Source organism: Rhinolophus ferrumequinum (genome assembly GCF_004115265.2).
Source record: "Rhinolophus ferrumequinum isolate MPI-CBG mRhiFer1 chromosome 15 unlocalized genomic scaffold, mRhiFer1_v1.p scaffold_54_arrow_ctg1_1, whole genome shotgun sequence".
Lineage (NCBI taxonomy): Eukaryota > Metazoa > Chordata > Mammalia > Chiroptera > Rhinolophidae > Rhinolophus > Rhinolophus ferrumequinum.
In genome coordinates, this window is record NW_022680357.1 from 358,737 (window position 1) to 383,964 (window position 25,228).

The following is a 25,228-nucleotide window of genomic DNA, read 5'->3' on the forward strand; positions in this document are numbered from 1 at the left end:
GGTGACTGGGCAGGCGGCTGGACGCAGGCTTCGTAAGGTATTTTAATCCAGGGCTTGGGCAGGTACAGAATTACTGGGGCATCCTCAGGCAGGGCTCTCACAATATTGCAGAAACTGAACGGGGCTTCCAGGGGTGGGAAGAAGTGAAGACACAGGTTTCCTCAGGTTTCATTCAAGATAATGAGAAGAGAAACATCTAAGGATGGTCAAGGTTTTCCAATAATGGGAATATGACGCCCACCCCACCCCTCGCCCCCAGGAGGGACAAAGGTGGTAGGTAGGAGGAACAAGAAAGCCTCTTCGCTCTAAATCCAGGCCCGAGGCTCCGTCTGGATGTCAGAAGGCCAGCGCGAGGCTTGTGGAAACCTACCCACTTCCTGACTGAAAAGCCAGTGTGGGATGGGGCAGTTGAGAACATCGGGAAACTCAGACCCTCGCCCACCCGCTGTCAGGCCTGGGTGGAGAGTGACGACGTGCGTGCCCTGGAACTTGGAGGCATCAGGACACGGGCTCAAGGCTCACGGGTCGATTTAACGCGTGGAGAGCTCTAGGACGGCCATCTGGCCCCGGACCTTCCCCCCAGCTCTAGAATGCAGGTTTCCCTCCCCACCCAGGGTTTGAGGGCTGGATGGACGTGCCAGGCCGGGCCCCAGGCCCCAGTGCCCTTGTCACGGGGCTGAACCGTCCATGGCCCGCACCCAGCCGATGGTGCGGGTCCGACTGTCTTCCCAGGAGAACAGGGGCTCGTAGCCAAAATGGCGCTGAGCCTTGTTGGTGCTCACTGTGAAGGTGGTGTTGGCCATCGCCAGCGTGTAGGGGTTGAGCAGGGGCGCGTAGAGCAGGAGCGGCCGCAGCAGCCACTGCAGCAGGGCGTTGAGCACAGCCAGGAACATAAGCAGCCAGTAGGGCAGCAGCGGGCGGGTGCCCACCAGCCGCAGCCCGCAGGGCCCCAGGATCTCCATGTTGAAATCCTCGTAGCTCTTGTAGGGCGAGCTGTCGTAGCAGAAGTACGCCTGGCCACCCATGAGTGCCCCTCGCTGCTGCAGCTCCCGGGCCACCAGCACGTGCATCCAGGCCACGTTGCCTGTCGGTGGGGATGGGGTGGACACGCCCCTGAGCGTCCTTTCCACCAAGCAATTCAGCTCTTTCCTGGCCAGCCCGGGTACAAGCCACCTCCTGTTGGGGCCCTGCTCCTCCCAGGGACACGCTGCTGCCATAACGGTAGTCCTCTCCTCAGCCCGTGACTTGTGTGTCTGCCTTTCCCAACGTGCTTGGATGCTGTTCCCTCTGCGGCCCGTGCCGACAATGCCTACAGACAGTCGACCCTGGCCTGTGCATAGACCATCTTTTTCTAGCCAGGCTCCAGGGCAGCCCACCCCCCAGAACAAGCGGGTCCTGCCCAGGCCTCACCTACGTAGACCCGGCCGTGCTCCACAGAGGCTGGGATGGCCCGGAAGAGCCGGCCTCCCAGGCGCTGGCCCTGGTAGAAGATGTCCCTCATGATCTGGTGACCTTCACCGTAGATGCCGGTGGGACGCAGGGCACAAGTCACCAGGGGCCTCCCTCCACGGACCTGGGGACCAAAGGTAGGCACTGCTTAGCTTGGGACCCCGTGGCCCACCCTCTGCCCCAGCCTCCTCCAGCTGGAGGTGGGAGGGAGGCGCCCAGGGCAGGAGGCAAAGAAGCCCGCTGGCCGTGGCTCTGCATCGCGTCGGCTCCATCCAGCCTCACCTTCCTTCCATTGGCTTCCAGGACTAGCTGCTCAGCCAGGGCCTTGCTGCGAGGATAGGGGTGTTTGTGTACTGCTTCATATGGGGTGTCCTCATCGCCTCTGTGGGGGAGACGGAAGACTTAATGCTGAGGGGAGGTGGGGCTCTTAAAGAACCGGGGGGACGTCAGCTCACCTGTAGAAGGGGTGACCTTTGATGTTGGGCCCCACCACTTCCATGCTGCTCGTGTAGACCAGGAACTGGGTTCCAGTCTGCACACAAGCGTCGATCACGTTCTGTGTGCCTGCAGGTGCGGGGTATGTGTCCACACTGAAGCCTCCTCCCTCTGCATCCTCCCCTCCCCCATCCCAAATCTGGATGAGGGCACGTGGCTTCCTTCCCCAGGTCCAGGGAAAACCGCAGCAGGCCTGAGAGGGCCGGCCTGCCGTGACAGGGGCGGAAGTACACACAGGACAGACAGAGTGTTACAGGAGAATCAGAGGTCAAGGTCAAAGGGGGGAGAGGGACACAGACAGGCCAGATCAGGCTGTGTGTGCGCCAGGAAGTGTTAGGTGCTTTTTCAGAGCAGGTGGAGAGTCCCTCACCCTGCACGTTCACCTCATGAATGGTCTCGGAACTGGCCCTCCCAAACACGTCCACCAACCCAGCTGTGTGGATGACCACGTGGGCTCCAGCCACAGCCGCTGCCACCTCGTGGGCCTGGGTCACATCCCCCTGGATGGCAGTCACCTGCACGGGCCCTGGGAGGGGACAGGGGCCGTCAGAGCTGGGGCCACCGCCAGCTGCTGGTTCAGCCTAGTCCCTTGGGAGGCAGACATTCCCAGTGTGACTCACTCCACCCACGTGCACTGAGGAACATGAACAGGCAGCATCTTTTCCGCCAGTGAAGGGAGCCCACATCCTCCCCCCTCCCTGCCTACCACGGTCACCTGTCTGCAGCTCCTCCAGCCAGGGCCCCAGGTGCAGGTCAAAGACCCGCAGCTCATGCAGCCGGGGTTCCCGCTGTAGGAGCATGCGAACTACATGCTCCCCCAGGAAGCCACAGCCACCTGTGACCAGGTACACCAGCTCCTGGGCTTGTGCAGTGTCGGCCATGTCCTGCTGGGGAAAGACAACCTGGCTCACCTGGGTGGCTTGTCACCACCAGCCACCACCTGCTCCAGCACCAGCAGCCCACCTGTTACTCCTTAAAGGGGCCTCCGGCCAAATGGACAGACCAGGCCTGGTCCTAGTGGATGCAGCAGCCAGGCTACCTGCCCTCTGACCCGGCCAACGGCAGTTACTGAGATAAGAAAGGTGAGGGCTTGGCATGCAGGGTTTGAGGTAGAGGGGGAGGTTCTGGGACAAAAAACAGGGCGGGAGGAGGGGAGTTGGGAAGGGAAGGCGGAGAAATGTGGGCAGGGCCAGGACAGGGGGAAGGGACCCCTGGTATCACCTCTGCCTACCTGCAGCGTCGGTCCCAGGGTGCCCAGACTGGCCGCCGGAGGGGCTATCTTCTCTCGTGTCCTGGGCCAGCCGGCCAGCAACACACCGTCCTCTCCTTCCGCTTGCTTCTCCTACCTCCTCCCCATTCCAGGAACAGCCCAGCCCAACCTCCACCCGTTCGTTCCCCACTCTTGCTACCGGTCGCCCCCTGGCGGCCACTCTGTGCTTTTTCTGGCATCTGGTTCCAGCAAAGAACTTGGGAAAAGGGCGGTGGGGAAGCCAAAACCTGCTGGGTGGGCGCTGCGGGGTTTCCGGCCTCAGAACGGAGCAGGCAGGGTGACCTCACTCTTACTGCATGACGTCAGCCCTCCCGGCTTGCTGGATTTCCCAGGGGCCAGCTCAGCCGCAGCTGTGGTCCTGTGAAGGGGAGGGAGGCCTGACCTTGGCCAGCTCTGGCTGGCCTCAGTGGGGGATTTCTAGATGGCTGTTCCAGCCGATCAGGTGGCTCAGAGCAATGGTGGCTGAGTCTGCAGGTCTGGGCTCTGGCCCGAAGCCTCTCTATTCACGCCAACTCCAGGCCACCCAGTTCCCCCCTTCACTTGTCCCACCCTCTGTCCTCAACCCCGATCCCACCCTACTCTTCCCCAAATATACCAAACAAGCACTTTTGTACAATAAAGTTTAATCACAATTATAAAAATGTGGCATTGGGTTTGTGCTATTAACATATGTACAATCCAGCCCAACAGAAAGGGCCTGCCCCCTCCACCGCCCGGCCTGGCTGCGCGAGCCTCCAGACACCAGGGTGGGAGGGTGACCCACGGGGCCTGGCAGGAACAGACGATGAGGCAGGGTTCCAGGCACGGAGTCCCCAGGACTGGGGGGCGCAGGCCCCCCCCAGGGGGAGAACATGGCCACTGCCCCTCGAGACCCCTGAACTGGGGAGGGGTGCACGCAGGGCACGAAGGGGAAGCCCCATTAACACAAAGCGAGGGGGGTGTGCATCCCCCAAGGACAGGATCTGTACAGGCTGGCACCCCAGGTTTCCACAGGAAACAGCTGCTGGCAGCTACAAAACATTTACAGCTTCTTCTCCGCAAAGAAAAAAAATTAGGGGGTGGGTGAGGAGTGACAGGGGAGGCACAAGTTGCCTCAAGGGGCTGAGGCTCCCTTGCAAGGCTCAGGGCTCCCCGCTCCATATTCAGAGTTGGGGGCATGTGGGCCCTCTTGAGCCCACTAAGGCTGGGGGGCTGGGAGCTCAGGGCACCAAGGGGAATAAATAGGGGTGTGGGCGCCAGTTGGCCCGCCTCAGTTGAGGGAACCGCGGCAGCTCTCGGTGCCGCACAGACACGGGATCTTGTTGTCCTCCAGCGGGAACTTGTAATCGTAGGTGATCTCCTCATCCACGCCGATGGGCTGCTTGGAGTAAATCACGATCTTCTTCTGGGCCTCGATGGTGATCACCTTGGCATAGCAGTTGGGCTGCGGGGTGGGGGGGGCGGAGTGAGCCGCGCCCCGCCCGCGGCCCCGGCCCCGCCCCCATGGCCCCGCCCCGCCCGCTGGCCCCGCCCCCCACACACCGTGCAGCAGTGATTGATGAACCTCGCCAGGTTGCCACACTTGGTGGCATCGATGATGGTGTCGTGGTCCACCCGGAACAGGTAGCTGCTGCCAATGCCCTCCTGCGCGTAGCGCTTCTCCCGCATGTCAGCCACCATCTGGTAGGGGGGGTGCCAAGTCAGGGAGCCGCCCCCCAGCTTCCTGCCAGACTGGCGGGTCCCCCAGCCCTGTGATGGGAGTCTGGATAATCTCCATGACCCCCTGGGGCCACTGCAGGTCTCCTCTGGCTCCCACTCAGCCCAGGCGTGGACACCCCAACGTTGCGTCCCTCCTACAGCCACCCCACTGTCCCTTCGGCTGCTATTTAAGTCACTCGGAGGACCCCGGGCGGGGGAGTCCACACTGGTCACCGGGCAGAAGCAGCCACTGGCCCCCAGTGGAGCCCCCAGTGTGCCGTGGGGCTGCGGCAGTGCCCGAGATGACAGTGGCCGTTTCATGGACCAAACCCGACTCGCCTCCTCACAGGACCCACTGGCCTGTAACATTCTTACGTGACAAGGAATAACTAACTCTTCCCCAGAAAGTGGGGCACAGCCCCCTGCACTCTCCCCGCAGGGGGACTCTCGCTCGGGGCTTCAACTGCCAGCTAAGTGCTGGGGGCTCCCCCAATCGTCCAGCCCCAGCCCCAGTCCACCTGAGGGCCTGCTGGGTGTCACCCTCTAGAGGCCCCCCGGCACTGGAACCTCAAGCGTTCTGACTGGAGCCCATCTTGACTGCACATCTGCGAGTCCTCCTCATTCCTGACTCTGGCACGGCTCCAGCCCTGCCCTCATCCTCCAGAGCGAACTTGTGGCCTGGCCTGGTCCTGCCAGCTCCTTTGGCGGCCACTGCCGGGTGCAGGTGCCCCGCCTTTGTCTGGTCTCTACGACAGCCCCCCACCCCCCACTAGTCTCAGTCTAGTTCTCTCTTCACCCGAGGGAGCTGATGACCCCCGGAGTCCCCTCTTCACGTTTAATGCTCTGCACTGTTCTCACCATCAGTCCGAACCTGACGTGGCTCGTAAGCTCTGGGCAGTCTGGCGGCCACTGGCCGCCCCAGTTGTACACGGCAGCCAATGGCCTGCAGTTTCCCACCTCGCCTCGGTACCCTCCGGACTCTCTGCCTGCAGGCCCGCGTACATGCTGCCCCCCTCCCCCACCTGAGGCTGGAGCTCCTCCTCCTCCAGCTCCTGGTACACACAGCACTGCTCAAACTGCCCTTGCCTCTCTGGACTTCCCTTCTGCATTAAACAACTGCCATTCTTTACTGGCGTTGCCTGTTTACCTGCCTTCCCCACTGAACTGAGGTCCTTAAAGGCAGATACAATATTAGTCTTGTTTCTTGCTGGGTCATTACATCTAGTTTACTACTTTACTAGGACCCATTACCCATAGGGAGGGAGCGGGAAGGGAGAGGGTGGGGGTGAGAGAAGGAGGGAGGAGGAGAAGGAAAGAAAGGAGGAGAACAAAGGCAAAAAGGAGGCAGGCTGCACTGGCTAACTCTTGGAAGGTCTGTGGGGCTCTGTGCAGAGGTAGGCGGGCCTCAGGTCGGCATCCCACGCTGCCATCAGACCTGGGCCGGGCATGGGGCCTCACCTGGCGGATGTTCTGACCCACATACTCGATGACCATCTCATCTGCTGCAATGGGCTCCATGGCAAACAGGCCCCACTCGTGGATCCGGCTCCGGCCGAATCGGAGCTTCTTCTTCCGGAACTACAGGCAGAAGGCAGGCTGCTGGAGGCCTCCCTCATGCGGCCTCCTGGCTTTCCCTGCAGCCCTCCAGGCCAGGAGCGCCTTCTGGCTTCTGGGCCCACCCCCACCCCTAGGGGACTCCACAGGGACGCTGCCCCTCCCCAGCTCCGGGCGCACCTTGAGCTGGTTCAGCTTCAGCAGATCGCTGTCCACGATGGCAGAAGTGCCGATGGCACTCAGCAGCCGCCGCTGCTCAGACCGGCGCTCGGAGAGCACCCGGTTAGTCCCCTGTGAGAAGCAGGACACCGAGGGAGCAGATGACGACAGACCCCGGGACAGGGGCGCATGCCTGCGGGGCCTGTGCCAGGGCAGAGCCTCACCTGAGTGTCCGCCCCTTCCAGCTGCCGGGCTGAGACGGGGCACACGTCCAGGTACCGGTCCTTTTCCTTCTTGCTGATGGGGTAGTAGCCTTCGCTGCGGGCCGAGCCCGTCTGGTGCTCCCGGGGCCCGTCCTGGGGCCGCCGCCGGCGTCTGGGAGCGCTCAGGTTGGTGAGTGCAGGGCGCGTTAAGGAAGAGAGCGGGTTCCTGCCGCCCAGATCCCTACGACCCCACTCCCGTCCCCCTAGGCCCAGCCCCAGGCTGACCTTCGCTGGAGGGCCTGAGCGTGTGGCGTGAGGAGGACAGAAGGATGAGGAGAAATGAGTCTTAGAGCACCTTTCTGCCAGAAAAACTTTGGGAGGCGGAAGAGAGGCAGGGGGCAGAGAGAAGGGTGGCTTGGTGGCCAGAGGAGAACCACCACGCAGAGGAGAAAGCCAGGAGGCCGGAAGATGGCAGAAAAGTGGACAGGGAGGGGGACACTCCCGCGTGGCCTCGGGAAGGCCGCCCCACCCCACTCGGGGCCTGGACTCAGGATATTGGTGTGGTGGACCCAGTGGGTGTCGTTGAGCCAGTCCGCCCCGCTCGTCTGCTGCAGCAGCTGCTCATAGGTGAGCCGCAGGTAGCCCATGTCCTCCAGGTCCAGGCCCGAGTTCCAAATGTCATACAGGATGGTCATCTGCTCAAACTCGCTGCGAGCCTCGAAGGCGGAGGGCGGGGCCGGGGGCGGGGCCGGGCGGCGGCGGCGCGTGTGCGAGCGGAGGCTGCGCCGCCGGATGGCGCCGTCGCTGCTGCTGCTGCTGCCGCTGCTGCTGCTGCTCTCGGACGACTCGGAGCCCTCCTCCTCCGCGCCCGGCCCCTGCTCGCGCTGCGGCGGCTTCGGCTCCTCTGCCTCGGTCACCACCACCTCCGGGGCCTCCAGGACCTCGTCCGCCGGGGAGCTGAACAGGGCGGCGGGGGCAGGCGCAGGCTCCGGGGGCCGCGGCGCCGGCGTGGACGGTGGCGGCTTGACGGCCAGAGCGTAGTTGTGCTCCAGCAGGACGTGGCTGAGCAGCGGGCCCAGGCGGTCGGCCTCGTCCGACGTCTCCGTGGCCTCCGAGTCGTCGCCAGCAGGCAGGGCGGCCAGCCTGCGCCGGGCGGGGGTCAGAGCCAGGTCGGCCAGCACCGCCAGGTCCACCTCTGTCCCCGACTCGGCCTCTTCTTCCTCAGTGGAGCGTCCTCGGCCGGCAGCCCGGCTCCGACCTCCTCGGGACACCTCCTCGGGCCAACTCTTGACCAGAGATGCATGGTCCAGGGGCAAATTGCGAATGGTCCGCTCCACGCCGCGGGGGACTTTGCGGGAGCTGGGGCCAGGAGACCGGACCTGCAGGGGGGCCGCCGGGGAAGGCTCTGGGGCTGGTGCCTCCTCCACGGCACAGAAGGACACGGTTTTCCGGCGTTTCTTAGGTGGGGGCAGGAGGGGGATAGGCGAGGAGGGGCGCTCGTGAGGGCGGGGGGCAGGGGTGGGAGGCCCCGCCGGTGGCTCTGGCGGGGGCTGCGGCACTCGGTGAGCTGGCTCCTCCGCAGATCCTGGGAAGGAAGCAGCACAGGGAAGGGGAGAGGGTCAGCTTCTCGGCCCACCATCGCCAGACCGACCAGCCGCCCGGGGCGTCCACAACCCCCCAGCTGCCTCTGCACTGGGGGCGGGGAGGGGGCGCACTCATCCTGTCCTCCGTCCCTGACACTCCTGCCCGTCACACCTGCAGTGTCTCCAGCGCTGTGGTCCCCTCCACAGGAGGGGTTTGCACCTGTGCGTTCATACACTCCACATTACTGAGCACCAACTTCATGTCAGGTATGGAAAAATCACTGAGCAGATACTTCGAAGTCCAACAGTTACAGGAAACAAATCACAGCCCCAAAGGGGAAGGGGGAAGTGGGGAGAGGGGGGCTCAAAGGAAACAAACCCTCGGCCTCCAGAACTATATCCACCAAGTAGGTGTCCAGACCGAGATACTTTTGCCGCGGCATTTACAGTGAGGATGCAACAGCCACATCTGAACTAAAGTATCCATTATTTCAACCGCAAACAACATTCTATTTAGTGAGGTGGAAGAGATACAATGTAAAAAGCTGAATCTTTGTATTAAACTATATTATAAAATTTGCCTCCTCCCCACTGCCTCCCAAATGGCACTGGGGATCTGCTCAAGTGGGGAGGGTGTCAGGAGTCTCCCCTAAAGAAGCTGAAAGGCAGCTGACACCCCAAAGATGAGGCTGGGCTGGGGGGGTACCCGGCCTGTCTGAGCAAGCCCTGCCATTCGTCAGTCCCCAGCTGCCGCCCCCAGGACCGGGAGGGAGCGCATCCTCCCTCTGTCGGGACCCTCCAAGTCTGCTGCAGGTGGACAGCCCTTTCCCTGGAGCGGGCAGACCCTGGACAAGCCCTGTGAGGCTATTCTACGCCTCACCCGCTCACCCTAGGTTTTAGCCACCCAAACTTGCATGGCCTTTTAGGGTCCTGGCGCTTGCTGACGTGTACGTGGTTCCCTTGGTTTGGAATGCCTCCCCCCGTGCCCATGGGCAAAGCTGACACGCAGCTTTTAGACCCGGCTTAATGCCGCCTCCTCTGTGAAAGCTCCCAACTTCCTCAGATGTCGGTAATATCTTCCCTCAGAACCAGCAGGCTGGTTGGTGGCTCTCAACTGCCCGTCTTCAAGTTGGCTGCAGCAGGTTAATAGCTGGTATTGGATGCCAAGCACTAATCCACACCTTTACATGTGTTAACTACTCATTTAATTCTCCCAGCAACCCTAGGAGATGGGGACTCATATTAATCCTATCTGACAGACAAGGAAACTGAGGCAGAGAGAGGTTAGTGACCTGCTCAAGGCCACACAGCTAGCAAAGGGCAGAACAAGGTGTGCCCTGGGCAGCCCGAGCTCAGTCCATGCTCTGGCCTCCTGCACTGGGCCTCAGGGGTTTCACAGCTGCCTCTGCCGCTCAGAGCTGGACAGCACCTGCACCAGGCCCATCGAGCAGGCCGTCATCACGTGTCCACTGCCTGTGCCCCCGTCCAGCACCCTGAGCAAGGTCTTCGGCTGCGCGCCCCACGGCCTGAGGCCATCTGGGGTCCACTGTGAGGCCAGCGAGGTCCCAGGAGCTCGGCCCAGGCTCTCCAGGATCTGGGAGTTCTCTCACCAATTCTCCCAGAGTTTTGGGGCAGCCTCCCCTCTGAACCATCCTCCCAGCCTGGTGCCCTGTGCCCTCTGGAAGCCTGGCTCTTGAGGAGAACAAACGCCCATCTGGGCTCAGCGTCTTCACACAACATTCCCTGCCCTAAAGGACACCTTCCCTTTAGGGAGACAACTTTCCGGATAGTTTCCCAGTCTACACAACTCCCAGAAGCCACTGTTTCTACTGCAGGACCTGCCCTGCTCTCTGCCCCCCGACCCTCATTACCTGACGGCTACCTGACCCTAGTAAGCCGAACCAGAACCTTCCCCAGAAAGAGGATCTAGGACAGGACGTCTGTCTGAGGGCGAACCCCCCCTTATGGAACGGACAGCAGAGGAAGCCCATTCGCAGGAGAAGAGAAAAACCCGATCAGAAGACAGAAAAAAGCAAGTCCTAGAGACACCAGGTCCTGTCTTTGGGTTCCACCAACAAGCCCCCTCCCCCAGGCTCCTGCCATTCAGGCCACACAGTCCCCTATCTGGTCGCATTTGTGGTAACTGGGATTTCCCTCTCATTCTCTAAAAGCCAAGGGACCTGCCTTAATCGTCCTCTCGTCGCTCACCTCTGCCATCTGCCTCCGGGACTCTGATGTCCCCCGTTTACCCGATTTCACATGTCCAGTAACCTCTTCCATCTTGTTACCCTTCACCAGCCACACACCTGACCTTGTCACCCGCAGCACAGTCCCCCCTTGGGCCCTGACCCTCTGACCACAGTTTCGCAGGTCCCTTCAGCTTACCCCAGGGCACCCTTGCAATTTCCCATCCTCTCACCGCTCTCTAGCCCCATCACCTTCCTCCCAGATGCACTTTCTTTCTTTCTCGTGCCCAGACTGCAGGCACCCTCACTTTGCCCTCTTTCATAGCACTTTCCACCCTGCGGACCCCCCACCCCTGCCTTCTCTCCTCCTTTAGCCCCACCCTCCACTGCACGGAGGGCTTCTGATTCTCTGGCAAACCCAGCCAGCTTTCCTCCTCACTCGCCTCACTTTCCAAAGCTCCTACTTCACCGTAAGGCTCAGAAAACTTCCCACTTTTCTGCGGCAGAGAGAAAAGTAGGCCTTGAGGCACGAGCCCCCAGGTGTGTGCACGACCCCCACGTGTGCTAACCCAGCAGGTATGCCTCTCTCCTGGTTCCTCTGCCGGCTTGGGAACACACTCAAGTGTCACCTCCTTTGAGAAGCCACCCCTCCCCCCATCCGCCCTGCATTCTGTCCGCGCTGTCTCCAATCACAGCTGGGTAACCTCGAGTAGTTCCCTAAACCTCGACGTCCTCCCCTGTAAAATGGGAGTAAGAAGGATGTGGTGAGGACTGACCGAGAAAGGGAAAGTGCAGGCCTGGAGCCTGGTACTCAGGCACTCAACAAATGTTAATAAGTGTCATTAATTACACCCCCAAGTCCCTCTCTTCTTTCCCAACAGAACAGTCCAGAAGGTAGGCCAGGGCCTGTCCTCACTCCTTCACACCCTGTAACTTGGCTGCAGTCTGACCCACTCCACTGAAACTGATAAGGTCACCAGTGACCTAACTGCCAAATCCAACAGACACGTTTCCTATCGTACACCCTCCCCTGTGGTCTGCTGATACGAACCACTCCCTCCTCCTGGGACTCGAGCGGCCTGCTTTCCTTCCCACCTCGCTGATCCCTCCTTTTCAGCCCCTCTGGCTCCCTCTGCCCGCCTGGCTCCTGGAAGACTGCAGGGCTCTGGCCCTTGCTCTCGTTTCACGCATCCTCCTAGGCAGACGAGCACACCACACCCACACCGTCACTGCTCTCAAGCACCAGCCTCATTCCCAGGGCTGCGGATCGATTGCTTCAACTACCTGTTACTCAACTGGTCAATTTCTACCTGGCGGTCCCAGAGGCATGACAAACGCAAGCCAACGAAACGCACCGGCTTTCCTCCTAACTGGTTCTCCCTGAGCTTCCTTTCCTGAGAAGGAGTTTAACCAAGTGGTTCTGTCTCCTCCATTTCTCTCAGATCCTCACCCCACGTCTACTTCCTGCACCCCGTAACCACCCCGCTTTAGTCTATGCCCTTCACTCACCCACACCCCCCAAACCTTCTCATGGGTCGTCTGCCCGACCACTTTCCTCACGTCTTCCAAATCCCTCAGCCTCTTGCCAGACTGATCTTTCTGAACTGCAAATCCGACCACATCCCGCACTTTCTTCCCACCCTAATGAAAAAAAGGTACCAGACTGATAACCTCTGACCCATGACCCCACTGGCTCTTCTGCTACGGAGGGTCTGAGGCCGGCGGGCACCATGGGGTTAATGAGCCTCCAAGCCTCCTCTCCAGGGGTCTGCACCCGGACAGAGCGCCCAGCCTGCGGTCCCCTCATGTGGCCACTGCCTCTCAGACTGCAGAGTCTCAGTCACGTGCTGGCGATCTCTGAGGACGGGGCATCTCTCAGCAGGTGCGCAAACAGTTCCTCACCCCACAGACCACCCTGCTGCACGGCGCCCGCGCTGCCTAATGACAGCAGCGGCCTCAACCTTCCTGTATCAGCTCTGGCCCTTCCCAAGTTCTCTCCACACTCCATCTTTTCAAACACCAATGCAAGCCTGTCGCTCCTCTGATGCCATTTCCCACTGCCTTCAGGTGACGAGTAAGTGGCCTCTCATTCTGCACTGCCCGGGCCAGCCCTGCTTCACTGCTCACCCCAACCCCCTCCTTTCAACCCTCCAGGTTCACTTTCTTTCCTGCCTTCCTACACGCCGCTTCCATGCCTTCGGGCCTTGGCACATGTTCATCACACCCTCCTGTGGGATTGGCAGGATTTCACAGCCCTGTGAGGCTGCAGCAGGAAGGACGTCTAACAGGTGTGACGTCCCCACAGATCGCAGATGTGCTCAGCTTCTCAGAGTACCCTGTTCCTTCATGGTGCTTATCACAGCTGGAAACAGATTCTTAGCTTTCATTACTCAACTGTCTCTCCCTACAGACCATAAGCTGCATGAGGGCCAGACGGGTTGTGCGTACATCATCATAGGCTCTCCCCTATGCTAAGTACTCGGTGAATAAACAGCGATTGCCTGAACACACACAGTCCGCGCAACAGGATAAAATTACGCGTGTGCTAGAAAGTAACAATTGAATGTGCAAGTCTACAAAGGAAGGCTGAGCTAGAAATAAGTTCTGAGTTAACGTTTTTGGTAGTTTTCTACCGATCTGTCCATTTAATCCCATGCAAGTATATACTACACTTGCATGTAGTATATGCAAGTGTATAGGCGTATCAAGGAATAGGCGTAACAATAGCACAGGAGGAACTGGTCGGGTTGGGAGTTTTTTCCTTAACTTACTTGGGAAGAGACCACTCTGCTTTACTTCAGTACCGAGTGCCTGGTCTGGCTCTGAAGCCACTTACGGCCACGCAGCTGGAGTGTGTTGGGCAGTCAGCATCCTCCAGGGACGAGGGACAGGACAGTGACTTCTGCCCAACTTTGTATGTTGTCCAGCAAAGCCAGACACGTACGCACGGCTGATAAGCGCCAACCCCAGCACTGCCACTGACACACACGCGCACGCGCACACCCTCGTAAAGCCAGTTCCGCGCCACCTACCTGCAGGCCTTGCTGGAGACTTCTCCTGCTCGGGGAGCAGCGTGACGGGGGAGCCCACAACCCGCTCTGGCCTGGGCTCCTCCACCGGGGCTGGCAGGGGCGCAGGGCTGTCTCTGGGGGGTGGGGATGCCGAGGGGATGGCTGCTGGCGGCTCTTCCTCCTCCTCTTCTTCAGAAGAGGATTCAGATGACGCCGAGGATGCCAAGGAGGAAGAGGAGGAGCTGGACGAGCTGCCACTCTCGGAGTCCGAGGCGCTGTCGTCGTCCCCATCTGAGTCGGCATACAGAGAACATTTGGAGGACGAGCCGCTGTCCTCGTCCTCGCCTGCAAAGCCAGAAGGGGCAGTCAGGCGAGGTGGGAAGACCCTCTCTGGGCCCCGACGGGTCGCTCGCTGACTCCACCATGAGGGTGTGCCAGCCTGTGCCAGGTGGGCCAGTCCCGCCCGCAGGGAGCGGGGGACCACTCGTTCAGGGGGATAAACCACAGTGAGAAGGGTGGGGGGCCTGGATCCTGCCTGCAGGGCCAGCTCAGGGGAGGCGTTCCTGGGCCGGGGATACTGAAGGTGAGGACGATGATGAGAACGGACACGGGGACTAAGCAGGATGTCAAAGGTCAGGAGAAGACGGGGCACTGGAGACTGGCGGGCAGCCTGCTGACGATCGAGCTTTTCCCCAAGTGCCTGGATGACAGGCGGAAAAAGGGCTGAGGCAGAACAAGCTCAGGAAGCAGCACAAGCTGTGCCTCTAGGTGATGATACGTTGGAAGGGTTCTAAGAAATTAAGAGTTCTGCAGCCTTCGAGAAACATAAATGGGTGAGTTGGAGTAGAAGGCGGTGGCAGCCGGGCAGGGGTCTGGAGAATGAGAAGATGGAGCTGAACAGGTGACACGGGAGCCAGATCCTAAACAGCCTGAAGCATCAGGCTGAGGAATCGCCTGTGGGACACGGGCAGCCAGGAAAACACGTAGCGGAGGAAGAAACAGGATCCGAAGTGGTCATCCCATGAGCAGGCTGGAAGATGGGCTGGGACATGGGGGGAGGATGGAAACAGACAGGGAATCCTGTCGACACTTCTGCAGCCTCCGAGTGAGAAAAGGCAGGGCAGCAGGAAACGGAGAGCGGGACTGACACAAGGCGGGGACCCCAAGGACGTGCGGGGTCTGCACAACCCCCCGCCCCATACACAGACGACCTGTCCTGTGCTTTACTGCGCAGGTGTCGGGTCACCAATCTCACCGTTCTGGCCTCTGCGGACACGGCACCTTCTTCCACCATCGGACATGAAACAGCTGCTCTTTCCCCAGCCCCCACCATCACTACTTCACTAACCTACGTTACCTTCTTCCAAGCACGCATCTGTGCCACAAACGCTAGCTACCATTTGTTCACTTGTTTGCCAAGTCTCCTCCTCCCCACCACTGGTCACAAGCTCCACAAGAGCAGGACCCACATCTGTCGTGGTCACTGATATGTCCCCACCACCTACAAGAGTGCCTGGTACAGAGCGGGGCTCAGGACATAGTTCTGCACAAACGCGTGAAAAGACACCATGGACGCGAACACCAGTGAGTGTGGAGGGGCAGACAGGTGTCAGCTGAGGAAGAGAAATTGTGTCTGCGGATGGCAGCCGCAGGGAAGGGAAGAGGGAGGCATGGCTTAGTGGCTGAGCCTTAAAGACAGCTCAAAGCTTCCAGGCGGAAAAGCAGTCTGGTGGCATCGGGGACAGCAGGAGAGGCACCCCTTGTCCCGACTGCTCGGCAAAGGATCAGGCTCTGCCAGGCTGCCTTAGGGGGAGCCGCGTGGGCAGCAGAGCGGGGAGGAGGGAGCATTCCGGGTCCTGGGCTACTGTTCACAATGGGCCCAGGCTGCCAAAGGGCGGCACCACAAAGTTGATTTGCGGGAGGACACAGTGGCCGTAAGCCAGCGGGAAGGTTCTGTGGGTCAGGAAAGGGCTGCCTGGGGAGCGGAGCCCCTTGCCCCCCGGCCGGAGTCCTGCCGCCTCTGGCCCTGCTTACCATCCGACGCCTCTGTCGTCTTCTTCGCAGTATCCATGGCTTCCTCACGCTCTTCATCTTCCTCATCTTCCTCATCCTCGTCCTCATCCTTAAGGAAAGGGACAAACGGGCACTCACAGGAGGAGGCCGCTGGTCCTCCAAAGGACAGAGCTGCCTGGGCCCCAGGGCCCAGGAAGGAGACGGGCCTTGCAGGCCGGGTGCTGGCTCGTACCTTCTCCGAGGAGGACTCCTGGGACGCCTCCTCCCCCTCACTGTCCAGAGCGAAGGCCTTGCGCTGTTTGCCCTGGGCCTTGCTCCGCTCTTCGTCTCGCTTTGGGGGTTTGGTCCCCGGCCGCCCCGGCTCTCCAGCCTCCTTCTCCCGCTCAGGATCTAGGACCCGGGAGTAGCAGTTAGGGCCGTGATATGAGAAGTGACATCACTGCTTCCTGACCTCGAGGGACGGGCTCTGCGTACCCTGACCTTCCTGACCGTCCCACAGACAATTTATAGCCAAGAAGTTGAAGCTCAGCACAGAAGCACAAGGACCTCAGAGGCCAATTAACATCTGATATGGTTTTAAACGCATCACACTCGTTTTGCCTTTCACTGTTTTCTGGGCAGCGGACTGACTAGGTCTGGTCCAGGAAGAAACTACTAAGGCCCAGGGTTCCCAGGCAGACGCGGCCGACGAGGGAGTGGCCCAGCCACAGACGCTGTCAATCGGGGGCTCAGGCTGAGACCACGGGTAAGGAGGTTACAGAAGGGCTTAAGCGTTAGGCAGTAAATGTGGGGAGATGACCTGTTTGTCCCCCATATTGTGATTTTAGGTGCTGCGGTTAGCATTTCTGTTTTACAGCAGGAAACTGAAACAGAAAACTTGACTCCGCATACCAGAGTAAGAACCGTAACTAAAACCCCGGGAGCAACCCACCTGAAGCTTCTCACCCCTCTCAGAGCTGCTTCTTACAACCCTGCCCCCCAATCTCCACTGCGCCCTTGCCTGTGAGACACCTCACCCCTTCACCCGCCTCCTGCTTTCCTCTTGGGGTCTCAGCAGCCTTTGCCTTTCTCCTTCTACCTGACCCGCCACTCACCATCTTCATCTTCCTCAGCTGGGGTGGAAGGTCGGGGCCTCTTCTCCTCACTGGCCTCTGAAATTTCTGAAGGCTCTTTTCGCTTCACCTGACGGACGGGAAGAGACGAGGCCCGCTTAGAGCTCAGACACTCCGGGTTCCCAGCCACCCTCCCCACCGGGCGAGGCCCCGGCTCCGGGCACCTTGAAGGACGGCAGCCGCAGGGCCCCTCGCAGGCCTGTCCCAAAGGCGAAAGCCTCCACGCCGGTGGTCCCCCCGCTCTTCGCCCAGTCTACAAGGGACAGCAGGCCTGGCTCCTTCAGCTTCGTCTTCTCTTTATCCTCCTCCTTGGCTTGCTGTTTGGCTGCATTCTGGAACGGCTGTGGGCACGAGGGGACTGAGCCCAGATCCCCGGCGCTCCCTCCTGCCTCCTGCCAGAACTACAGCCAGGCTCCCGGTGCACAGAACACGCCTCCTGGCTCATCCGCCTGGCGCCCACCCCTGCCGTACCTCTGCTGCACCAGCCCCCAGATAGGCATTTCCTCACAGGTCTGCGAGCTTACAGTCCAGGACCCTGAGGAAATAGTTCCTATCCTCCCCACCCTACAAACGGAGACGCTGCAGATTAAAGCCCAGAGACAGACACTGAAGAGCCTCGTCCACCGCAAGCAGGCATCGGAGCCGGCACAAGGCTCTTCGGGCTCTCGGGCTCATGCTCTTCTGCGGTGCTATGCGCCCCCCGCGACGCTGCCCACCTGGTGTCCCCCAGGTGCCCCGTGTCTGTCCACGTGCCCTCACCGTCCATCCCTTTCTCTATTCTGAGCGGCGTCTCCGAGAGAAGCCCGAGGGCTGTTTCCTCCAGCGGAGCCCCAGCTTGCCCGGGGCAGGCCCTGGCCCTGGCCCTCACCTTGGCCTTTTCCTCCTTGCTCTCCCACCACTGGTCGAACGCGCCGAAGGCCACGTTCTCCACCATCTTGCGGTTGAGGTCTCGCTGCATGATGCTCTTCATCTCCTGGACCAGGGTGGCCAGCACGCGGCCCACGGTGCCGGCCGACGGCAGGGCCTTGCCCTCTGCCAGCTCGGCTTCCTCCCTGGGGGGCAGCCGGGCCTCCTCTCCTGAGACTGAGGACGAGGGCAGGGGCTCGGTGGCCATGGGCAAAGGCAGGTGGTACGCCTCCCGGGAGTAGGCCCCGCGGCCTTCTTGCCCTTGTGTGTACAGGGCGTAGGGTAAGCCATAGGCCGCCTCTTGGGGTGGCGGGAACGGGAGGAAGGCTTCCCCGAAGGCCCCGCCAGGGGGGCCCGTCGAGGCTGCAGCCAGCCCCTTGCCCTGCCGCAGCTGGTGGAGCCGAGTCAGCATCTGGGTCTGCATCTGGAAGGACATGGGCATCCCTCCCCACTGCGCCCCAAGTCGGTCCATGAGCTCCAGGGAGTTCACAAAGTCATAGATGTGGGGGGGTGGCGGTGGAGGCGGCGGGTACTCAGGGGGCGGCGGCCCCTCAGGTCGGGGTGGGAGGAGGTAGGCAGGCTGGTGGGGGGGGTAACCAAGGGGAAGGGAAGCCAGGTAGGGGGGCGGGGGAGGGGGCGGAGGGGGCGGGGGCGGAGGCTGCTGGGGGGGGGTGGGGGCCGGAGGGGGCGAGCCGCCCCTGTCGTCATCGGAGATCTCCATGTCCTCTCCGGAAGAGCATGGAGAAGCCTGGGGATGCAGAGGAGGGTCACAGGAAGCTTCTGCCCGTACCCTGGACTTTCCCGCAAACCCCTGCTTTCTTGCCAGTGCCCTCCCCGCTCCCCTGGGCCTGACCTCACCTCCCTGACCCCGGGCACCTCTGCTGGCTGACCCCACCTCACCTGGCTCTGCCCATTGGCCTTGGGGGACTCCCGGGCAGCCACTGGTTCCCCACTCCCTGCAGGGGCCACGTCCTCAAAGCTGGCTGGAGCTGGAGGGGGGGTGCAGGGCCCGTGACTTGGCCCCGCCGGCACCTCCATCCCCGTGTCTCTGGCCCCAGGGCCCGTGGTGCTGTTTTCTTCCTCTTCCTCTGTGTCAGAGGCCAGGAAAGAAAACTTGGAGCGCTGCTCCTTCAGCAACATCTCAATGCGGGAATCCAGGCTGCTGTGCTGAGCGAAGGGCACACTCTCATTGGTGGTCTCTGGGGCTGGGGAGCCGGAACGGGCAGGTGAGGCTGGGCGGGGGGAGGTCCGGGCTTCTTCTCTCTCAGGGCTGAGCCCCCCAGCGCCGCTGCCTCCACCAGGTTCGGGAGGCTCCGGGGGCGGAGCCTCTGAGGCCGGAGGCCGGTAGTCCTGGTCGGCGGGCCGGCTGGGCTCCGGGGGCAGGTAGGAGGTGTAGGCGGGTGGAAAGCGTTCGGCGGTATTTTCAGCAAAAGGTGCCCCAGGGGCCTCCTCCCGAGTTGCCCGGCGGGGTGGGAAAGAAGGATGGCGTTGGTAGCGATTCCAGCTTTCGTAATATGCTGGGTAGTTTGAGTCTGAACCACGAAAATGAGAGGACGAGGAAGAGGAGGACGAGGAGGAGGACGAGGACAGGGAGGAGGAGGCGGTGGAGGAGGTGGCGGTGGCTGCAGTGGTGACAGAGACGGCGGCAGAGGTGGTCGTGGGGGCCGAAGACGCAGAGAAGTGGCGGCGGGAAAAGGAGTCCTGGTAGCTGTTCTCTGACCGCCGGGGCTTGAAGGAGGCCGACGTGGTGCTGGAGGGAAAGCGCAGGGTGAGTCAGTGGGGCTGGCGGAGCTGTGGCGAAGCCCAGGTTCAGGCCTCAGCACCCAGCGCCCCTCCGCAGCCCCCAGAGGAGACCCACTCGCTGCTGACACCCAGCCAGTGCGAGCCCTGAGAACAGGGATTTGTCGGCTGAATCTAAGAAAAACTAGGACAACTTATTCCCAACTCCTTCTTCGGGACTCTGGGTTTCTTTTTCGCAGCGGCCGCTCCCAGAACCTGGGGGTCCCAGAGGGCAGGCAGTCTGTACCTGCTGGAGTAGGCAGAGTCCTGAGAGTAGGGGGTACTGCCCCGAGACGTGTACGGGGTTCCTTGGGAGGACTGAGGGGTAAACTGGCCAAAGGAAGATGGGGTGTCTTGCCGGCTGCTGGAGAAGCTTGTGTCCTGGGAGCAAGGGGTGCCGTTGCCAGGCGTGCCCACCCCAGCGGTGCCTGCCGGGTAGGCAGCCGTGTCGGAGGAGGACCGGCGGCGGGATTCGGTCTGCAGGGGAGAATGGAGCACGCAGAAACGAACAGTGAGTGCCATTTAACACCTTACCTTTCTCCAAACCAAGAACCCCAGTTCCCTGTCTTTCGAAAGTATCGAGACATCTTTTCTTGGCTCTTCTAATACTTGCAGAACCTCCCGAAGACCGGGCGTCGCACTCAAGCCGCCGCTCACATGGCGAGAGCTATGGCCCCACAGGCTTCTCACCGTCTCGGCGGCTGCACTGGAGCCCTGGAACTTCTCACTCAGGGCCTTGCCCCCTGTGGGCACCGTCTGAGGGGTGTAGGAGCCATTGACTATCAGCTCATAGTACTTCATGCGTTGTTGTCCTGGAGCAAGAAAAACGGGAACCCACAGGGTCAGATGGGGGAAGACAACTCCTTCCGGACTTGGTATTCTCACGTCGTCCTCAGATGTCAAGGTAAGTATCAGGTTTGGGGATTTCAATTCTTCTACCTTCTGTCTCTACCTCCGGGACCTTCTACCTCACCTCCACCTGACAACTACTACAAACGACATGGATTATGACACTTCCGCTTTCTCAAAAGGGGTTAATATACTGGATGACCACGGGGAGGGAAAAGTGTTGGTGCCCCTTCGTTAGAGACTTAAAAGAAAATGGACCTGCACAAAGTCACAAAGTTGGTCAGTGGCAGAACTGGAATTCAAGCCCAGGTCGTCTGGTATGAGGTCCTGTCATACTCTTCATCCTACAAACAACCTAACGGCAGCCTCAGGGCTAAATCCAGCCCACAGCTGTTTTGTTTGCCTTACACAGTCACTTAAAAAAAAAATTTTTTTTTTTTTGGTGGGGGTGGGGACCCAACATTTTAAAACCATGAGATTTCACATAAAAATCTAGACTTCTGGCTTTAAAAAACCGGAATATTTGGCAATATTAGTCCTCATTCCCACTTGCAAATTGGCTGATACCAACTAAGGACTGCCCCCCTGTAGCTGGCACTGCATTACAGCTCGCCATGAGCCCCACCCTCCCTGTTACCCTGACACCGAAGCCTAGAGTTCTTCCCTCACTCGCCTATACAACAGGTCCCTAATTCTCAATCCAAAATTTCAAAACCCCAAAACCTCAACACCCACTATTTTGGGGAATTCAGTGTCACAAGCTGAGCTGAGCTGAGGCTACTTACTAGTTTTCATTCATCCTACCTAGTGTGACCCTTCATCCATTTTCTTACAAGTATAGTCACGTGCTCCCCAAGCCTGCTGGAGATGACACAAAACATTATGTACCACAACACCTCTGTAAGATCCTGATTCCAGAAAGCCACCTGGCTCCAAGAGGCTCAGGTAAGGCTCATCGCGAATCTGATCGCCTGCCTGGCCGCAGCAGCCATCGGGGGCACGGTCTCCGCTGGGGCCCTACCGCGGCGGCGGGCAGGGGAGCCTCACCTTTGATGTCGAGCTGCGCATGGATGATATTGCCCATGACCGAGGTGAGGTGGAGGTTCTTGACCGTCTCCTTGGCTCCCCGCGTGCTGGTGAAGAGCACGCGGGCCAGGCCCAGGTGCTTGCGAGTACGGGGGTGAAGAAGGATCTCTACCTCCTCCACCTCGCCATACTTCCGGCACATATCCTTCAGGAAAGTCTCCCGCACGTTGTCGTTGAGCCTTGCAAAAGTCACTTCCTTCAGCGGGATCTGCCCGATGTAGAACTCATCCAGCTGCGGAGAGGACGAGAGCTCAGTGTGGGGTCTCAGAGCTGACCTCTGTTTCTTTGTCCACTGGGAAACTTAGAGCAAGAGAAACTTAGAGCAAGAGTCAAGAGAAACAGAACTGGGAAACTGAGAGACAAGGGAATAGGAAGGGACTCCATCAAGGGATACATCACTTTTGACCCCTCTCTTCCCTGACCTCTTCTCACCACAGCACAATGGCAAGAACCAGGAAAAGTAATGTACAAACTGAGGAACAAACACACACGGAAGGAACTATTTGTAGAGAAATAATTCACTAACAGCTTTTACGAAGTGATCACCATGGACGGGGCACTAGGAATCCACAGATGGACTGCTGGCCCACCGTCTGGGAACGTCGGCAAGACAGAAAGACACACACAATGCTAACAGGACACAGGACGCGCTGGCAGAGATGCAGACAGAGCGTACAGGAGCCCACAGGAGGAGACCTCTGTTCAGAGTGGGAGGCAGGGAAGATTGCATGGAGATGGTGTCACTCATCCTGGGCGTTTTGGACAAGCAGGAGTTCACCACCAGGACAAGCACTCAGAAGGCACTGGGTAGAAAATAACTTAGCATTTCCTGGAAATTGCAAAGTGTATGGAACACAGGTACGCAGTGGCAAAGGCGGAGGTGTGTCAGTCATATGTATCAATACGCAAGAACACAGACTTGGCAACCGGAGTAAACTCAGAGAATAGTGAAATAAAAAAGACAAAATGACAGCACAGCGGAGCATAAAATGGAGAAAGGAGGCAAGGAAACCAGGTGAAATGAAATGAACACGAGTCTACATTACAGAAATAGCAATGAAGTGGAATTATTAAGGTAAAAATATACGTTTAGGAAAAAGAGTCAGCAGAACTTTGTTACAGATGATGTGATAAATGAAAGGAGAATCACAGAATGGTTCCCGGGTGTCTAACTTGTGCAGCTGAGTAGATGGAAGGGAGAGCAGGATTAAAGGGGGAAAGGGAATTTGCTTTCGAGTCTGAGACGGCCGTGGGGCCTCCAGGTGGAGCTGTCCCACTCCCAGGCACCTATGTCTGGAATTCTAGAGACTGATCTCATCTGGAAACCGAGATTTGGAAGTCATGGACATTTCAGCAATAGTCAAACTCATGGGTGTGAAAGAGATTGTCCAGGCAAAGTGTACGAACTTAAAAAAAGAGGGGTGAGAGAACCCAACACACGATTTACTTACAAACGAAGAAGAAGAAAGAGTTAGTGAAGGAAACTAAGAACCACCAGTTTTCTAAGCCCAGCCTGTGGAGTATCCTGCCTGGTCAGGAAAATGGGAATCTTTGAGGAAACGTGATGGAGGATCCAATGGCCAAATGAAGGGTGAGGCACAGAGGACTCCAGGGATGGGGTTCCTGGCCTTGACAGTCCCCTTAACCGTTGAGAACCTGGGGTATCACACCAGGGCACTGTCAAGCTGTGCACTGTCTAGAATACAGAGTGACAGGGAGAGCAACTGAGCCTGTCTTTATAATATCCTTCAAGAAGTCGACACTCCTGCTTGGGACCCCTCACCTATACCTTTCTAGAATGTGAACCACACCTCCTGTCTAGAACAATCCCCTCACAGCTTCAGACACTGCTAGACCTGGCTGAGACCCTTTCATCGGAAAACTCCCTTTTATTGGCTACAGTACGGCCAGACAGCGAGGACGGACCCCCACCCCCTCCAAAGGCCACCACACCAGGACACCAGCAGACACATACCTTAAATTTAGGGACTGGGAGGGAAAAGTCTCTGTTTTTGGACCTGACGTGGCAACGGGGGTCTTGGAGGTCTTCGACCGGTATATACTTTGAGTCCTAGAAAGGAAAGCAGGGATAGAAAGCACACGATGTGAAACCACATTATGGAGCGCGAAGAAGCCCCTCCGGAGACCCCTCTGCAAGAGCTGGCTGCTGGGTACCCACTTTTTAAGCCAGCAGGTTATGGGCACAGACGTTCTGGGGGCTGCACAGAGCTAACCGGAGAGTGGGGCCGAGTTCCCCGGCTGGCAAGGAGCGGCCCGGGGCACTCACGTTGACACTGAAGTGGACTCCATCGTAGCGGTACACCTTTTGCGAGGGCCTGCGCAGGGCAGGGTCCAAGGCAGGATCCACGATGAGCTTGTAGTTCCTCCACTGGAAGCTCGGGGCCTTCTGCCCATCTCCCCCACCTTCCTGATCCATCTTTGCTCATTTACACTGTGAGGACAGAGGGACACGCAAAGAGGGGGGCGCGGGGTCAGGTCTCAGGCTTGCCTCCCTTGCTGCCCCTCACCGACCAGCCCAGACTCGGGGTCCTCGCATCACCCCAGTTTCCCCACCTCCCCATGACCCGTGGCGGCCCCCGATGTCCCCCCAAGCACACTTTCGCCACGACACCCCATTCTCTCTCCACCTCCCAACTCTCTTCGCGGACCCCAGGCCCATCTCGCGCCCCGGCTCTCCCCAGCGCGCGCCCCACTTGGCCTCGGCGCAAGACCCCTCCCCCGCCCCCTGGCAGGCCCCGCCCCCTCCCGCCTCCTCACCGGCCAGCGGCCCGGGCCAAGCCCGGCTCCCGCTCCCACACACCCGCTCGCGTCCCCGCGCCCCGATCCTCCAGCCAAGAGGTGGCACCTATTCGGGGCGTTGGAAACACCGCGAGACCGAGCCCGAGCCCCGGCTTCGGCCCCGAATCGGAGCAGGGAGGTGGCAGGAACGCGCGCCGCTGCCCTCTCCTCCCGCCCCGGCGCTTTCTGCCCCCCCCATCTCCGCGCACGCGCGGCGCGGCCCCACTCACCCGCTCGTGTCGAGCGGCTCCCCCTCCCCCCACCCCGCGCAGCACCTTAGTGGCGCGAGGCGGCGGCTGCGGCGGCAGCGCGAGACCCGGCCCCGCAGCGGTGGCGGCGGCGGCGGCGCCCCCCCACCACCACCTCCCCGGCGCGCGCACCAAACACCACCGCCACCTGCGCGAGGCCCAGCGGGCACAGTGTCCACATTCGCACTTTCGCCACGGGCGCCACCGGGAGACCCACGGTGCCGAGGATAGCGGTTTCGCCTCGGCCGGCGCCCTGTAAGGGTCGAGAATTGCGGCCCAGGGAGCCTGGAGACGGGCCGCATCCCCCGGAGAGTGGGTTTCTCCACGGCTATCCAGCTGCTCGGGCCTGGGGTCGTTGACGAATCGGCGGCGACGAAAGCAGCGACTAATCCCTGAGGAAAAGGGGGCGGGGCGGAGGGGAGGAGGCCAGCCCGAGTCGGGGAGAGGAGTGGTGCGTTGAACGGGCGCAGATTCGTCAGGCGGGCGGGGCGAATGGGTGGACGGGACGCGCGCTCTTTCGCTCCTCTTGCCTGCCCCTTCCTTGCGCGGCCAAAAGTCTAAGAGGCTGCAGATTCGCCACAGGTCCCGGCCCCAGCTGTTTCCTCCCTTTCCCCGCCTTGGTGGAGTCAAGAAAAGAATGCCTGGTTAGCCAAGCCCTGTTGGCAAGAGTCGGCCACTTTTTATGGATCTTTCTCACTAGCACAGCTCGGGGAACTGCCCAGTTCCGACCCGGGGGAGATAAATACGGCCCAAAGCTCCTCTCCGAGTCCCATGAGAATTTTCGGTCGAGCCCAGAGGCCTGAGTAATTCTGAGGAACCGGCCTAGCGAATCTGCGAATTCTCCTGTGG

At 60.1% G+C, this 25,228-nt stretch overlaps 2 protein-coding genes across 7 annotated transcripts; both read right to left on the reverse strand.

Annotated features, from left to right (window-relative positions):
* Nucleotides 1-24: 24 nt before the first annotated feature.
* On the reverse strand, nt 25-3,325 carry HSD3B7 (hydroxy-delta-5-steroid dehydrogenase, 3 beta- and steroid delta-isomerase 7). Of its 4 annotated transcripts, XM_033102130.1 has the most exons (8): nt 3,176-3,325; nt 2,908-3,012; nt 2,660-2,831; nt 2,315-2,470; nt 1,905-2,013; nt 1,732-1,831; nt 1,411-1,573; nt 25-1,084 (listed from the first exon to the last, which is right to left on the reverse strand). In XM_033102130.1, exons 3-8 carry the CDS (start codon nt 2,823-2,825, stop codon nt 669-671), a joined length of 1,110 nt encoding a protein of 369 aa, XP_032958021.1. In that variant the 5' UTR covers nt 2,826-2,831; nt 2,908-3,012; nt 3,176-3,325; the 3' UTR covers nt 25-668. The 4 variants fall into 4 exon arrangements, with proteins under 4 accessions (XP_032958021.1, XP_032958022.1, XP_032958023.1 ...); XM_033102131.1 differs by lacking the exon at nt 2,908-3,012 and having other exon boundaries at nt 3,176-3,317; XM_033102132.1 differs by lacking the exon at nt 2,908-3,012 and having other exon boundaries at nt 2,660-2,828; nt 3,176-3,309.
* Nucleotides 3,326-3,820: 495 nt separating this feature from the next.
* SETD1A (SET domain containing 1A, histone lysine methyltransferase) lies at nt 3,821-25,195 on the reverse strand. Of its 3 annotated transcripts, none has more exons than XM_033102126.1 (19): nt 24,528-25,195; nt 23,620-23,784; nt 23,308-23,403; nt 21,294-21,564; nt 20,088-20,209; nt 19,645-19,874; nt 18,519-19,368; nt 17,581-18,366; nt 16,877-17,053; nt 16,695-16,782; nt 15,833-15,990; nt 15,622-15,709; nt 13,609-13,932; nt 7,364-8,392; nt 6,829-7,001; nt 6,626-6,736; nt 6,350-6,469; nt 4,736-4,873; nt 3,821-4,637 (listed from the first exon to the last, which is right to left on the reverse strand). In XM_033102126.1, exons 2-19 carry the CDS (start codon nt 23,767-23,769, stop codon nt 4,464-4,466), a joined length of 5,085 nt encoding a protein of 1,694 aa, XP_032958017.1. In that variant the 5' UTR covers nt 23,770-23,784; nt 24,528-25,195; the 3' UTR covers nt 3,821-4,463. The 3 variants fall into 3 exon arrangements, with proteins under 3 accessions (XP_032958017.1, XP_032958018.1, XP_032958019.1); XM_033102127.1 differs by lacking the exon at nt 24,528-25,195 and adding an exon at nt 24,362-24,482; XM_033102128.1 differs by lacking the exon at nt 24,528-25,195 and adding an exon at nt 24,111-24,267.
* Nucleotides 25,196-25,228: the final 33 nt, after the last annotated feature.

Bases quoted from the DNA above. Each gene is read 5' to 3' on its own strand.
- HSD3B7 (XM_033102130.1), bottom strand. From the start codon at position 2,825: ATGGCCGACACTGCACAAGCCCAGGAGCTGGTGTACCTGGTCACAGGT. The intron at 2,014-2,314 runs GTGAGGGACTCT...CCGCACCTGCAG, and splicing joins TCATGAGGTGAACGTGCAGG to GCACACAGAACGTGATCGAC. The intron at 1,085-1,410 runs GTGAGGCCTGGG...CCCCACCGACAG, and splicing joins GCACGGCCGGGTCTACGTAG to GCAACGTGGCCTGGATGCAC.
- SETD1A (XM_033102126.1), bottom strand. From the start codon at position 23,769: ATGGATCAGGAAGGTGGGGGAGATGGGCAGAAGGCCCCGAGCTTCCAG. The intron at 16,783-16,876 runs GTGCCCGGAGCC...CCCGTCCGTCAG, and splicing joins TGCGGCTGCCGTCCTTCAAG to GTGAAGCGAAAAGAGCCTTC. The intron at 4,638-4,735 runs GTGTGTGGGGGG...CCCACCCCGCAG, and splicing joins TCATCAATCACTGCTGCACG to CCCAACTGCTATGCCAAGGT.